At 39.6% G+C, this 15,521-nt stretch overlaps 1 protein-coding gene across 10 annotated transcripts in view; it reads right to left on the bottom strand.

Annotated features, from left to right (window-relative positions):
- LOC147348281 (uncharacterized) overlaps nt 1-15,521 on the bottom strand; it is a 434,645-nt gene that overhangs the window by 140,042 nt on the left and 279,082 nt on the right. For 5 of the 10 annotated variants that reach the window (XM_086366965.1, XM_086366966.1, XM_086366962.1 and 2 more), the window contains exon 4: nt 13,925-14,042. In XM_086366965.1, coding sequence (XP_086223091.1) covers nt 13,925-14,042 — 118 coding nt within the window. Of the gene's footprint in view, nt 1-12,542; nt 12,766-13,924; nt 14,043-14,893; nt 14,967-15,521 lie in introns of those variants that run through there. The other 5 variants (XR_015151353.1, XR_015151354.1, XR_015151352.1 and 2 more) reach the window with 2 other exon arrangements.

The following is a 15,521-nucleotide window of genomic DNA, read 5'->3' as shown; positions in this document are numbered from 1 at the left end:
GAAAAACAATCTGTCTTGGAGGCAGTTGCCAAGAGCTTATGAGGCTTTCAGTTCTTCATGTGTGTCATAAGAGCTCATGTAACAGGTTTTTCTGCTTGCATTTGTTTCACTGATTAATTCAATCAGTTTCAATTTACATTTTTATCCCATCTTTAGTTATAAAATACCAAATAAGAACTTAAAACCCCTCAATTCAAAACAATAAAAAATGTCAAACTTGCAAGGTTGTTTATTTATTCATAGATTTATTTTTAAAATTTTTTTTCTTTTTTTTTTTTTACTTTACAATATTGTATTGGTTTTGCCATACATCAGCATAAATCTGCCTCAGGTGTACATGTGTTCCCCATCCTGAACCCCCCTCCCACCTCCCTCCCCATCCCATCCCTCTGGGTCATCCCAGTGCACCAGCCCTGAGCATCCTGTATCATGCATTGAACCTGGACTGGTGATTCGTTTCACATATGATATTATACATGTTTCAATGCCATTCTCCCAAACCATCCCACCCTTGCCCTCTCCCACAGAGCCCAAAAGACTGTTCTGTACATCTGTGTCTCTTTTGCTGTCTCTTACACAGGGTTATTGTTACCATCTTTCTAAATTCCATATATATGTGTTAGTATACTGTATTGGTGTTTTTCTTTCTGGCTTACTTCACTCTGTATAATAGGCTCCAGTTTCATCCACCTCATTAGAACTGATTCAAATGTATTCTTTTTAATGGCTGAGTAATACTCCATTGTGTATATGTACCACAGCTTTCTTATCCATTCATCTGCTGATGGACATCTAGGTTGCTTCCATGTCCTGGCTATTATAAACAGTGCTGCAATGAACATCGGGGTACACGTGTCTCTTTCCCTTCTGGTTTCCTCAGTGTGTATGCCCAGCAGTGGGATTGCTGGGTCATATGGCAGTTCTATTTCCAGTTTTTCAAGGAATCTCCACACTGTTCTCCATAGTGGCTGTACTAGTTTGCATTCCCACCAACAGTGTAAGAGGGTTCCCTTTTCTCCACACCCTCTCCAGCATTTATTGCTTGGAGACTTTTGGATAGCAGTCATTCTGACTGGCGTGAAATGGTACCTCATTGTGGTTTTGATTTGCATTGCTCTGATAATGAGTGATGTTGAGCATCTTTTCATGTGTTTGTTAGCCATTTGTATGTCTTCTTTGGAGAAATGTCTATTTAGTTCTGTGGCCCATTTTTTGATTGGGTCATTTATTTTTCTGAAATTGAGCTGCAGGAGTTGCTTGTATATTTTTGAGATTAATTCTTTGTCAGTTGCTTCATTTGCTATTATTTTCTCCCATTCTGAAGGCTGTCTTTTCACCTTGCTTATAGTTTCCTTTGTTGTCCAAAAGTTTTTAAGTTTAATTAGGTCCCACTTGTTTATTTTTGCTTTTATTTCCAATATTCTGGGAGGTGGGTCATGGAGGATCCTCCTGTGATTTATGTCGGAGAGTGTTTTGCCTATGTCTTCCTCTAGGAGTTTTATTTCTGGCCTTACATTTAGATCTTTAATCCATTTTGAGTTTATTTTTGTGTACAGTGTTAGAAAGTGTTCTGCTACTGCTGCTGCTGCTAAGTAGCTTCAGTCGTGTCCGAATCTGTGTGATCCCATAGACAGCAGCCCACCAGGCTCCCCCGTCCCTGGGATTCTCCAGGCAAGAACACTGGAGTGGGTTGCCATTTCCTTCTCCAAGAAAGTGTTCTAGTTTCATTCTTTTACAAGTGGTTGACCAGTTTTCCCAGCACCACTTGTAAAAGAGATTGTCTTTTCTCCATTGTATATTTTTGCCTCCTTTGTCAAAGATAAGGTATCCATAGGTACGTGGATTTATCTCTGGGCTTTCTATTTTGTTCCATTGATCTATATTTCTGTCTTTGTGCCAGTACCATACTGTCTTGACTGTGGCTTTGTAGTAGTCTGAAGTCACGCAGGTTGATTCCTCCAGTTCCATTCTTCTTTCTCAAGATTGCTTTGGCTATTTGAAGTTTTTTGTATTTCCATACAAATTGTGAAATTATTTGTTCTAGCTCTGTGAAAAATACCGTTGGTAGCTTGATAGGGATTGCATTGAATCTATAGATTGCTTTGGGTAGTATACTCATTTTCACTATATTGATTCTTCTGATACATGAACACGGTATATTTCTCCGTCTATTAGTGTCCTCTTTGATGTCTTTCGTCAGTGCTTTATAGTTTTCTATATATAGGTCTTTTGTTTCTTTAGGTAGATATCTTCCTAAGTATTTTATTCTTTTCGTTGCAATGGTGAATGGAATTGTTTCCTTAATTTCTTTCTATTTTCTCATTATTAGTGTATAGGAATGCAAGGGACTTCTGTGCAATCTGTGAAAAACAATCTGTCTTGGAGGAAGTTGCCAAGAGCTCATGAGGCTTTCAGTTCTTCATGTGTGTCATAAGAGCTCATGTAACAGGTTTTTCTGCTTGTATTTGTTTCACTGATTAATTCAATCAGTTTCAATTTACATTTTTATCCCATCTTTAGTTATAAAGCACCAAATAAGAACTTAAAACCCCTAAATTCAAAAACAATAAAAAAGTCAAACTTGCAAGTTTGTTTAAAAAATAATAATTATTTTGCTAAATATTTGCCAGCATCAAATATGCTAATTAGCTCTTCTTCCCATTGCCACCCCTCCCCCCCCAAACTCTCCTGATCATTTCACTAGTTTCTCCCAAATTTGATTGAGGACTCTCACACAGTCTCTGCAATGATGTTCTTAGCCATTGTCTGCAAACTTTATCAAATTACTTTGGGTCATTCACTCATTTAGTTCAGGAAAAATTTACTGAGAATTAAAACTGCTAACACTGTCCTAGTATCCAAAACAATCTATATATTTAATGTGATCCCCATCAAATTACCAATGACCTTTTTAAAATTTTACAGAACTATAACAAATAATCCTCAGATTTATATGGAACCATAAAGTACTGGGAATCAGCAAAACACTCCTGCAGAAAAATAATAAAGCAGGAGGCATAACCTGTGAAGGTTTCAGGTAATACTACAAAGCTACAGTAGTCAAAACAGTGTGGTACTGATACAAAAACAAGCATATGGATCAATGGGAATAAATCCATGCATCTATGGCCAATTAACAACGGGGAAAAGAGAGTCTCTTCAGGAAGTTGTGGTGGGAAAGCCAGAGAGCCAAATGTAAATCAATGAAGTTAGAACATACCCTCTCACCATACACAAAAATAAACTCAAAATGACTTAAGGAGTTAAACATAAGACATGACACCACAAAATTCCTAGAAGAGATTATAGGAAAAACATCGTCTGACATTTACTGTACCAATGTTTTCTTAGGTCAGGGCAACAGAAATAAAAACAAAAATAAACAAATGGGACCTAATCAAATGTACAAGCTCTTGCACAGCAAAGGAAACCATAATAAAAAATAATCTAGACAATGAGAAAAAAGTGTTTGCAAACAATGCAACCAATAAAGGCTTAATTTTCAAAATATACAAATAGCTCATACAACTCAAGACCAAAAATATCCAAACAATCCAATCAAAAAATGGTCAGAAGATCTAAATAGATATTTCCCCAGTTAAGACACACAAATGGCTAATAGGCACATGAAAAGATGCTCAACACCACTAATTATTAGAGAAATGCAAATCAAAACTACAATAATGAACCACCTCATGCTGGTCAGAATGACCATCATTAAAAACTCTACAAATAATAAATGCTGGAGAGGATGTGGAGAAAAGGGAACCTTCCTATGCTGTTGGCAGGAATGTAAGTTTTGGTATACCCACTGTGGAAAACAGTAGGGAAGTTCCTCAGAAAAGTAAAAATAGGGTTTCTATATGATCCAGCAATCCCACTCCTGGGCATATGTCCAGACAAAACTCTAATATAAAAACATGCACGTATCCCTGTGTTCACAGCAGCACTATTCACAATAGCTAAGACTTGGAAACAACCTAAATGTCCATCAACAGAGGACTAGATAAAGAAGATCAATGAAATAAATGCCATTTGCAGCAAAATGGATGCAACTAGAGAGCATCATACTAAGTAAAGTAAGTCAGAAAGACAAATATCATATGGTATCAGTTACATGTGACATGTGAAATATGACACACATGAACCTATCTATGAAACAGAAATAGACTAATGGACATAGAGAACAGACTTGTGGCGGCTGAGTCAGAGCACTGGGGAGGGGTGGAGTGAGAAGCTGGGGGTAGGTGATGTAGGTATTGTACATGGAATGGATAAACAACAAGGCCCTACTGTATAGCACATAGGAGTACATTCAGTATCCTATAAAAAGCCATAATGGAAAAGAATACATGAAAAAGAATGTGTGTGTGTGTGTGTGTGTATATATATATATCCGAATCATTTTGCTGTACAGCAGAAATTAACACACTATAAATCAGCTGTATTTCAAAAAAGAAAGGTTATCTAATACCTATCATGTGCCAGGGGCTGTTGAGAGCACCAAGGATCCAATGGGGAACAAAACAGGTCCACCTTCTGCCTTTATGAAGCAAACAACAAGCAAATTGTCATCAACTGGGTTAACAGGGAACAGTAGATCTATATTTTGAACATGGCTTCTTTCTGGTGGCTTTTGTTCAACCTAGTGTTTGTAGCTAGCCATTGGGGTGCTGAATAATGTCTACTACCTATCAAGGTGGGGGACCTGGGGCTTTAAAACATGTTCATTATTTTATACCCTATTATTCCCCTTCCATATGTAAGGAAAACAGAGTGCAAGTTCATGTAGCCAACCAAGATTGGTCCTAACTTCTGTTTTATTGCTTTCCTCTGAGAAATTATTAACTGGTATCTATTTGATCCTTATTTCTTTTGGTTTTAGGACCAATCTTTAGCCTTCATTTTAACCTTGGCATGGCTTTCCCCTAGGAAGCAAACCTGTGTTTGTGACAGCAGCCATCACCTCTATGACCCTAGCCTCTGGAGTCACTTAGCCCTGAGAAGTTATAAACTACCCTAATTACCTATAGTCAAAATGACTTTGTAAAGAGAAGTCTAGAGGACAGAGAACAAAGAACAAATGGGATCACATTTGCAATCCAGAAATACTAGTACTGAACAAATTGAAGAGGGGATGTCAAATTGGGAGCAAGGAGAAAAATGAGGAAGGCATTAAACTAATGCAAGAGACAAGTGACAAGACCTTATGGCAAAAGGCATTGCCAGTAAGAATGTAAAGGATTCTTACATTCTTACATTCTCTATAGCATCACTACAGTCGTTACAGGTATGAGATTTATAGTAATTATTCATGGAGGGGAAAGTGTGTCTGATCACTAATGAAGTCCAATTTCAAGTGGGCAGGAGGAACAAGGGCAAAGGAAATGGAGAAGGTGTAACTACAAGGGCAGAAAGAAAATCAGGAGAGGGGCATCACAGAACAGAATGTGTTCTTAAAGAGGAGGGGCTGAAAACAGAGTAACAATTACTAAAGAAGTCAAGAAGGACAGGAAAGAAAATGTATCCATTGTCTTTGGCAACATGGTGGTGACTGAAAACTCTATACTAAGTGACTGATGTGGTGGATTGATGACAAAGGAAGCCAGGTTGCAGCTGACTCAGCAACTCAGCCTCTTGCATCCTGGAGTAATGGAAAGCATGGGATGAAGGGTCGTTCCTATGCAATTACAGAAACTGCTGGAATACAGACATCATATATAGGCAATTCTTACGAGAAGCTTGGTTTGATAATACAGAACATTTTCAATTTTTATACACATGTTGTCTTTGACTCACTAGAAATGATATTAATACAAAAACTTCAGCACTGTGACTGCCCTCAACTGTTTGTACATCTTGACTGCCATCCAGTCTGTCTGGCCAAAATCAACTAAGCAATTATGCACATGGGTGTGATAGCAATATACCAAATGTTGACTGTCCTCAACCAAGAGATAGTAATGAAAAGCTCTGCTAATTAAGTCTTGTTTGTATTTCTATAATCAAAACTACCTGTTTTATTCAATGATATGCTTTATTAATTATCACTGGTATACTTGTTTCTCAGCATATTTTAAGCATCTTACAATACTTTGTCTATCTTCTGGGTACCCTTACCAGCCAAGATTTTGTTTGTATTAAAAAAGCAATAGATAAATGGAACACAATGTGTTCCTTACATAAGTTATTCCCCTGCCCGCTTTTGATCTTTCCCTGAGAAACATAGCCCTAGGCTTGTCAAATTTAATGTCAGAAGGGATAAATTTAAAAATATTATTAAGTGAAGCAGTTCTCACACCAAGAATAGGGAAAAGGCTTTTTCGTGGAACACTGGAATTTTATTTTATTTATAAGACAAATTTGAATATCACTATCATATGCATATTCAAAAGCAGAGACATTACTTTGCCAACAAAGGTTCATCTACTCAAGGCTATGGTTTTTCCTGTGGTCATGTATGGATGTGAGAGTTGGACTGTGAAGAAGGCTGAGCGCCGAAGAGTTGATGCTTTTGAACTGTGGTGTTGGAGAAGACTCTTGAGAGTCCCTTGGACTGCAAGGAGATCCAACCAGTCCATTCTGAAGGAGATCAGCCCTGGGATTTCTTTGGAAGGAATGATGCTAAAGCTGAAACTCCAGTACTTTGGCCACCTCATGTGAAGAGTTGACTCATTGGAAAAGACTCTGCTGCTGGGAGGGATTGGGGGCAGGAGGAGAAAGGCACGACAGAGGATGAGATGGTTGGATGGCATCACTGACTCGATGGACGTGAGTCTCAGTGAACTCCGGGAGTTGGTAATGGACAGGGAGGCCTGGTGTGCTGAGATTCATGGGGTCGCAAAGAGTCAGACACGACTGAGCAACTGATCTGATCTGATCATATGCATTTCTACAGGACAACTGAGGTCTTTAAGACTTTTCATATGTGGCTTCTATGACAACAGAATGCCTATAATATATAGTTTTTCAGAAAAAAGAGACTTTCAGCTTCTCTCATGGTAAGTTCCAAGTCTTTTAAAGAATGATTAGTGGCCTGTAATTGAATTAGGGCAATATCTCCAGCTCTGAATGGAAAAGACTGAAGTCCAGATTGGGACAAGGAACTATCATAGGATTGCTAAGTGTGAAAACAGCCAAGTTAGAGCTGGACTTTCAGTTTCCTGTGTCTTCCCACTGACCTCTACCTTAACTACTCCCTGTTGGAAAGGCAAGTGTGATGATTACTTTTAAATGTCACCTTGACTGGGCTAACTGTGGAAAATTCTTCAAGAGACAGGAATACCAGACCACTAATCTGCCTCCTGAGAAATCTGTATGCAGGTCAGAAAGCAACAGTTAGAACTGGATATGGAACAACAGATGGGTTCCAAATCGGGAAAGGAGTACATCAAGGCTATACATTGTCACCCTACTTATTTAAATATAAAGAGTATATCATGAGAAATGTTGGACTGGATGAAGCACAAGCTGGAATCAAGACTGCTGGGAGAAATATCAGATATGCAGATGACACCACCCTTATGGCAGAAAGTGAAGAAGAACTAAAGAGCCTCGTGATGAAAGTGAAAGAGGAGAGTGAAAAAGTTGGCTTAAAGCTCAACATTCAGAAAACGAAGATTATGGCATCCGGTCCCATCACTTCATGGCAAATAGACAGGGAAACAGTGGAAACATTGAGAGACTTTATTTCGGGGGGCTCCAAAATCACTGATGGATAGGGAGGCCTGGCATGCTGCGATTCATGGGGTCACAAAGAGTTGGACACGACTGAGCGACTGAACTGAACTGAAAATCACTGCAGATGGTGACTGCAGCCATGAAATTAAAAGATGCTTGCTCCTTGGAAGAAAAGTTATGACCGACCTAGACAGCATATTAAAAAGCAGAGACATTACTTTGCCAAAAAAGGTCTGTCTAGTCAAAGCTATGGTTTTTCCAGTGGTCATGTATGGATGTGAGAGTTGGACTATAAAGAAAGCTGAGCACCGAAGAATTGATGCTTTTGAACTGTGGTGTTGGAGAAGACTCTTGAGAGTCCCTTGGACTGCAAGGAGATCCAACCAGTCTATCATAAAGGAAATCAGTCCTGACTATTCACTGGAAGGACTGATGCTGAAGCTGAAACTCCAATACTTTGGCCATCTGATGAGAATAACAGACTCACTGGAAAAGACCCTGATGTTGGGAAAGATTGAAAGCAAAAGGAGAAGTGGGCGGCAGAAGAAGAGATGGTTAGATAGCATCACCGACTCAATGGACATGAATCTAAGCAAACTCCGGGAAACAGTGAAGGACAGGGGAGCCTGGTGTGCTGCAATCCATGGGGCTGCAAAGAGTTGGACACGACTGAGTGACTGAACTGAACTGAACTGACTGGACTAAAGGATACATGGATCACCGGTAAAACATTATCTCTGGGTGTCTCTGTGAGGGAGCTTCAGGAAGAGATTAACATTTGAATCTGTAAGTGGAGTAAAGATGGCCCTCACCACTAGGGGTGGACATCATCCAATTTGTTAGGACTTGAGTAGAACAAAAGAGCAAAGTAAGGGCAGATACGCTCTTCCTTAGCTTGAGCTGAGACATCCATCTTCTGCCCTTGGACACTGGTGTTCCTGGTTCTTAGACCTTCAGACTAAGACAGGGACTTAAACCACTGGCCCTCCTGGTTCTTGAGCCTTTGAACTCGGGCTGACTTACACCACCAGCTCCCTGATCTCGACTATAGGTGGCAAAATTGGGGGACTTCACAGTATCTGTAACTGCATTAGCCAATTCCTGTAACAAATCTCATATATATTTATACGTGTCCTAGAGGCTCTGTTTCTTTGGAAAATTTTGACTAATACAGGGATATCTCAGGCTCTGAGGTCACACAGATTCTACTTTGAAGCCTAAATTCACTCTGTACATCACTCATCTCACCTGGAAAGTGGGTTCACAGAAGGTACCATTGTACTGGCTGGGATTACTGTGGTGGTTAAATGAGAAAATGTATGGAAAATTCCAAATCAGTGCTTGGCACATGGTGACTACCCTACAGACGTCAACTGCTTTTAACAACACAGAGTAGAACCGGCTGTCACTGTGTTGGGTTTGTCCCCATCCCAGAAAAAAGCCTAGGATCCCTATAAACTGAAACAATCAGTCATTACCAGATTGTGACCTGTTTGTTTTTCAGACGCTGCTGATCAGTTTCAACTGAGACCCAGTCATAGCCATAATCAAACATCAAAGGCATGTGGGCAATAACATACTCCCTTTTTGTTGTTGTTTTCCACATAAGTGTATCTAACTGAATTAATTGGTTGGCTACGAGCATATGGGAGCCTTGACTAACTGGGACCAAATCTCTGAGACTGCTGAGCAGAGCAGTTAGGATACAGTATCATGCCTCTGTCCTACTGAACACTCCTGGTAAATCACTCAACCTCTCTGTGCCTCTGTTGCCTCATCTACAAAATGGGGATAAAAGAGGACCTACCTCTTTGGTTGTGAAGATCAAATGAGATGCTACACATTAAGTGTTGGGCTAAAGAGGCCCCCTCCTAAGTCCTCAGTAGTTGGGCCATTAGTATGATTTTTATTTCCCCTGCCGTCCCTACCATCTCACTGAGGAGCTTGGTTCTAACCAGGAACAGGATATACAAATGTCATCTGAGGTTCACGGTGTTGTAAAGTTGGATTAACAGCATCATGCAGGCTGAGAGGAAGTCCAAGATTTCTCCTCTACCATAACATCTCCACCTTGTGACTAAGCAGGTGGGGGTGTAGAGGGGGAAAAGACCTACATGTTGGGGTCTCTGGGCCATTGAGTTTATAGGCTTGGATTTCTCACATTAACTGAGCTTAAAAGGATTAGAGCATGAGAGAGGCTTGGTCTCTCCTGACTAAAATTTCCCATCCTCTCTGTTCTCAGACTCTCCTTGACTGGCTGGTTGTAAGAGATTTCCTATTGTCTCACTTCTTATTTGTAAAGAGCTCCAATCTGATTCTGGATGCCGGTTCTACAATGAGGATCAGAAAAAGTCATATATGAAAATGAGATGTTCCAACTTGTACTGTGCCTGTGGACCCCAGGGTGTACTTATTACACTGTGGATGGCTGGCTCTGACCTCCAAATCTCTGAATTCAGCCAGTCCTGCCCAGCAATCTTTACCTTTCTTAATTACCAAACAAAGGAATTTAATGCAGAATCATGTCTGAACGTCACTGTAAGAAACTTGATTCTTACTCAGGCCTGCATCAATATTCTGCTTGTTTTGAAACTTGTTGCTTAAGTAAGACAACACTGGCTCTGGTGCTGCAGGGCCTGCCTTTGTTCAATCCATATGGGCACACCTCCCCACCCTCCCCTGCAAAGTCATTTCCTGAGACAGGCTTTAATATCAAGAGATGCACTTAAAGCCTACTTTTAAAATCACTTTAACTTTTTAACTAAGAGAAGAAATAGGAAAAAAGCATAGCACTGGAAAAAAAGATACCACTTAAGTAAAGAAATTAAAAAAATCATAATCTTGAAACGCCAAGCTTACTGATTTGGTCAAGTGAAGAACACAAGCTATTCAAAACCCACTGGCCAATTTGGTAAAAATTTCACTGAAATGTGATTTCTACTATTTAGACCAAACTCTCAAGGAGGAGGGCCTCCACGGTGGCACAGAGATAAAAGGATCTGCCTGGCAATGCAGGAGACACAAGAGATGTGTTTTCGATCCCTGGATTGGGAAGATCACCTGGAGAAGGTAATGGCAACCCATTCTAGTATTCTTGTCTGGAAAATTCCATGGACAAAGGAGCCTGGCAGTCTACAGTCGATGGGATCGCAAAGACTTGGGCACTACTGAGCATGCGTGCACATATTCATTCACTCAGCCTCAAGGAGGGAGGTAGCTTGGTGTAATGGGAAGAATATAGATATTCCTATCAGACAACTTTGGTTTGAAATTTGGCTCCATCAATCCAGCCAAGTGACATTAATCTCTTTGAGGCTGGTTCCCCAATGAGAATAGTGATAATGTATATAACCTGCATAGCCCAATTATTATTAATGATCATTGCTATTGTCTTTATCTCTTCTGACCCTCAATCAGTAAAGTGTTCAGTTCAGTTCAGTTGCTCAGTCATGTCTGACTCTTTGCAACCCCATGGACTGCAGCATGCCAGGCCTCCCTGTCCATCACCAGCTCCCAGAATTTACTCAAACTCATGTCCACTGAGTCAGTGATGCCATCCAACCATCTCATTCTCTGTCGTCCCCTTCTCCTCCTGCCTTCAATCTTTCCCAGCATCAGGGTGTTTTCCAATGAGTCAGTTCATCACATCAGGAGGCCAAAGTGTTGGAGTTTCAGCTTCAGCATCAGTTCTTCCAGTGCATATTAAGGACTGATTTCCTTTAAGATGGACTGGTTGGATCTCCCTGCAGTCCAAGGGACTCTCAAGAGTCTTCTCAAACATCATGGTTCAAAAGCATCTATTTTTCGGTGCTCAGCTCAGTAAGGTAGGGAAGATAACACTATTATTTCATAACCCTGTTGTGAAGATTATTAAATTAGATAATTCAAAGGCTACACATTTAGTGTGTATGATGTGTCAGGTACTGTTCTAAGTACTTCACATGGATTTATTTATTTACTTCTTACAACAAGACCATTTTACTGAGGAGGAGGAATCTGGGGCTCAGAAAGATTAAGTACATTATGCAAGGTCGCACGCCTGTAAGGGGTGAAGCTGGATTACTGTATGTGAAGGGCTCAGCCAGGACCAGGCATACAGTAGACACTCAATAATGGGGCAGTATTCATGGTGCCATGTGTATAGAGAACCTTTCCTAAGGGGCTGCCTTGGGAGTATCAGAATTTTGGCTGGCTGGAAATTCCACAATGGTTAGTATGTTAATATTGATGGAAGTTCATTCTTTCATGGAATATGGGTTTGGGGTTGCAGTGGAGGACAAAAAGAACTATCTCTCAGCTACAAACAGGAGTGGAGATATCTTTAAACAGGGGTTGAGTCAGATTCATTCAGTCAGGTGGTCCCCAAATTAGTGTCACCTGTCTACAAAGAAACTGAATAACTGTCATACTTAGAAAATTTCCTGTTTAGTCCTGAGAGAATGATTATGCTGCAAAGAAGCAGTTGTTAAGACTGGGTAGGGGGAAAAAAATCTTCTCTTGTAAGTTACATTTTGATGGGCCAACATTAGACACAATAAAGGCAGTGATATTTAAATTGATCAGGGACAGATGTTTAACATATTTTATGTAAGAATTGTAGACACAGTTAACTGCCAAAACAGACTGTTTCCTGAAACATTGGACAGATGGAACTAAGAAGATGTACTCCTGAGGAGTGGGAACTCCTCAAAGTGACCCTAATTTAAAAAAAAACAATTTTTTTTTGATCAAAGCACTTCGGTGATTTTTAATTCTGTTTCTGTACTTTGTTCACTTTGTCGTGGCTACAAAGGTATTTGGGATGCAACATTTTTCTCTCTTTCTCTCTCTCTGAGCATGTATGTGCTACACATGTGTGAGTATTCCTGGTTTCAAAAGCATGCTTTGTTTTATTTTCTATCATTCACTGTGGGAAATTGAGTGTGCTGTACACATTGTTGGCTGTCTCCCCAGCATCTGCTCCCCTCCCCCTCCTCAGCAGTCCCTGATTTCCATTTGGGAATCTGGGGTTCCAGAGATGCTGATTCTACTTCCATTTCCAGATCTTGTCACCATTCTGCTGGAAAGTCTTGCCTTTGATTGTTCCTTTTCTCATTCAGAGTAAAAAATACAAAAAACAAAAAAACAACAAAGTCGTCATACTGGTGCTGCAAGGCTTGACGCAGTGGGGCCCTGTTATCCAGCCTCATCTCCTACAGCCTCCCACCCATCTGTGCTCCTTTTTACTGCCCCCTCTTACTCTTCCTGAAACATTCCAGGCACTGCTATATCTGCCAATATTCTCCCACCTCTAGGACTTTAACTCTCTGATCTATTAGAATAAAGCAACTGAAGACTGAGTTGACCAGTTTCCCCTAAATCCCTCATTTGGCTCACAGGGGGAAAAAAAAAACTCCCGATACAATCAGTAATGCTAATTAAGTTAATTAATTAAATCAGATTACTTTCTGTGAGAAATGGGAACACATTTTCATTCCCATTAATGCTTTAAGAGGAATGTTCACCAACATTCTGCCCTGATGTGTATGAAGTCTTTCTTCTTGTGTTCTTAAAGAACAATATACAATTCAGTGCTGCAGAGAAAGCCTGGTTGAGAGCAACTGCAAGAGTTATTTACTGGGTGGGGTTTCAGTCTTGCGTTGGCTATTCTGCTGATATTCACTTAATGAAACTGACAAATAAAAACAAAATCTGTAAAGTATGCCAACCAATGCCTGCTTCACCAATCCAGCTTTTTGGCTTGCCTCAAGTAGTTTTAATAAAATATGTTAACTACACCAGTGTCTTGAAAGAATTCATGCTCTGTAAGCTAGCTCTCTCAATTGCTCTAAGTTTTGGAAATAGGCCGGTGAATTTAATGAACTATTTAAAATAATACTCCAGGAGACTTAAATCTTGATAATTATGCAAGGAGTTGTATTTCAGGTATATTACATGTTTTGAAAATGACGCATTTTGCCTAGAATTCTGATCATTGTATGTGCAATGAGCTATGGTCACCAGGATCGAATTTAAATCACGTTTTCAATTCACAGATGACCCAAAATGAAATTCATGCAACTAACAGTAGGGAGGGATGGTGCTACCACTCTCTTGAGTTTGCCTTATAATGACTCTGTTTAATTTCCTGTTTTAAAGAAAGAACCTGAATGGAATTTCTTCTTCAGGGATTATTTGGTTTAAACCTGATCCTCTCACATGCTTTCCTAAATCTCTCCTTTGAGGATTTGGACTCCGGACTCACCTGAAGGTATCATTTCAGTTTTTGGATGAGAGACACGCTCTTCATCATCCCAAAGCAATCCGAGAAAGTCCTTCTCTGCCACAAATGGCACCAGCAAGTGTACAAAGCCCACTTTGTTCTGTGAGAAATGAAAACAGATTTTAACAGTGCATCTTTGGATTGAAGTAGGAAGACTTATACAGGGACATTAACGCAAGTCAGAATCATTAACATTCATAACAATGCCACCGTTGCTGTTATGCAGTTGGTGTTCAATGTATCTGGGTCTTGTTTCATTCAATAACATAATACCTGCATTTGCCCGCTCTCCTGCTCTGGACATTTTTGCTATTAAATTCAGTGAGGACTATTAGTAGTCAAACAAGTGTAAGGCTAAAGCTTTCATCACTTCTTTTGCCATGGGTGGTTAGGGGAGCAAAAGACCTCCTGGCCCATCCACCCTATCTTTCCAGTGGAAAGATAGTTCCTTGATAACAATGAAGGGTCAGTGTCTGAGCAATTTCTTTGGGATTGTGTATAGGTTGGTTTTAGCAATTCAGAAAAGGATGACTCATTTTGATCCACAACACAAAAAATACATGCAAGTCGACTTATTGAAAAGTTTATTGGCTAGACATAGTTATATAGACAGGAATTTCTATACAGTATCAAGTTAAGCAAGCAACTCCAACAAATTCAATTAATCATTGTGAGGCTAAACTAAGAGTAATTTAAGATTAAAAATAAAACACCACTAGGAGAAATAAAAAATTATAGTCTGATAAGATAACAGTACAATGTATTCTACTCCTTTAGCTCAGGGTTTCCAATGACTAGATGGTGCCTATGCACACAGCAAGAGCTTCACAGCTCTGTGAAACCCTGTCTGGCACACAGCTTTCTTAGAAGAATTCAGAATTAAAAGCCAGAGTAATCTAGTTTTAATAATGAATATCAGGTTTTAAATGAATATTTGAGTAACTCACTTACTAGGTTACTATGAAGTGACCCTTAATTACACATTGATATAACAGTCCATGGAATTTCAAATCATTCATCTAGAAGACACAGAGAAAAAAACTACTAAAAATGTTAAATTTTGAGACAATCATAGATTCATACACAATTGTGAGAAATAGGATGAAGAGGTCCAGTGTACTTTTTACTCAGTTTCCCCAAATGGTAATATCTTGTAAAACCATAGTTCAATGTCATAACCACAATATTGACACTGATACAATCAAGATACAAAATATTTCCATCAACACAGCAATCTCTCAAGTTGTCCTTTTGTAGCCATACCCACTTCTCTCCTACCTCCATCCTCTTCATCTCGGGCTACCAGTAATCTGGTCCCCATTTCTATAAGTTTCTCATCTCAAGAGTTCTAATCAATGGGATAATATAGTAAGTAATCTTTTGGGAAACTGCCAAATTATTTTCCAGAATGGCTGTACCATTTTACATTCTTACTGAAATATACAAGTGATCTATCTCTGTATATGTTCTCCAGCATTTGGTGTTGCCTCTATTTTAATTTTAGTCATTCTGATAGATATGTAGTGATACTTTATTGAGGTTTTAATTTGCATTTCTCTAACAACTGATGTTGAATGGT

This window comes from Bos grunniens, chromosome 22 (genome assembly GCF_055505025.1).
Source record: "Bos grunniens cultivar Pamir isolate PY7600 chromosome 22, Bosgru_T2T1.0, whole genome shotgun sequence".
Lineage (NCBI taxonomy): Eukaryota > Metazoa > Chordata > Mammalia > Artiodactyla > Bovidae > Bos > Bos grunniens.
The sequence above is the reverse complement of the archived record's forward strand: the minus strand, read 5'-3'. Positions and strand labels throughout refer to the sequence as shown.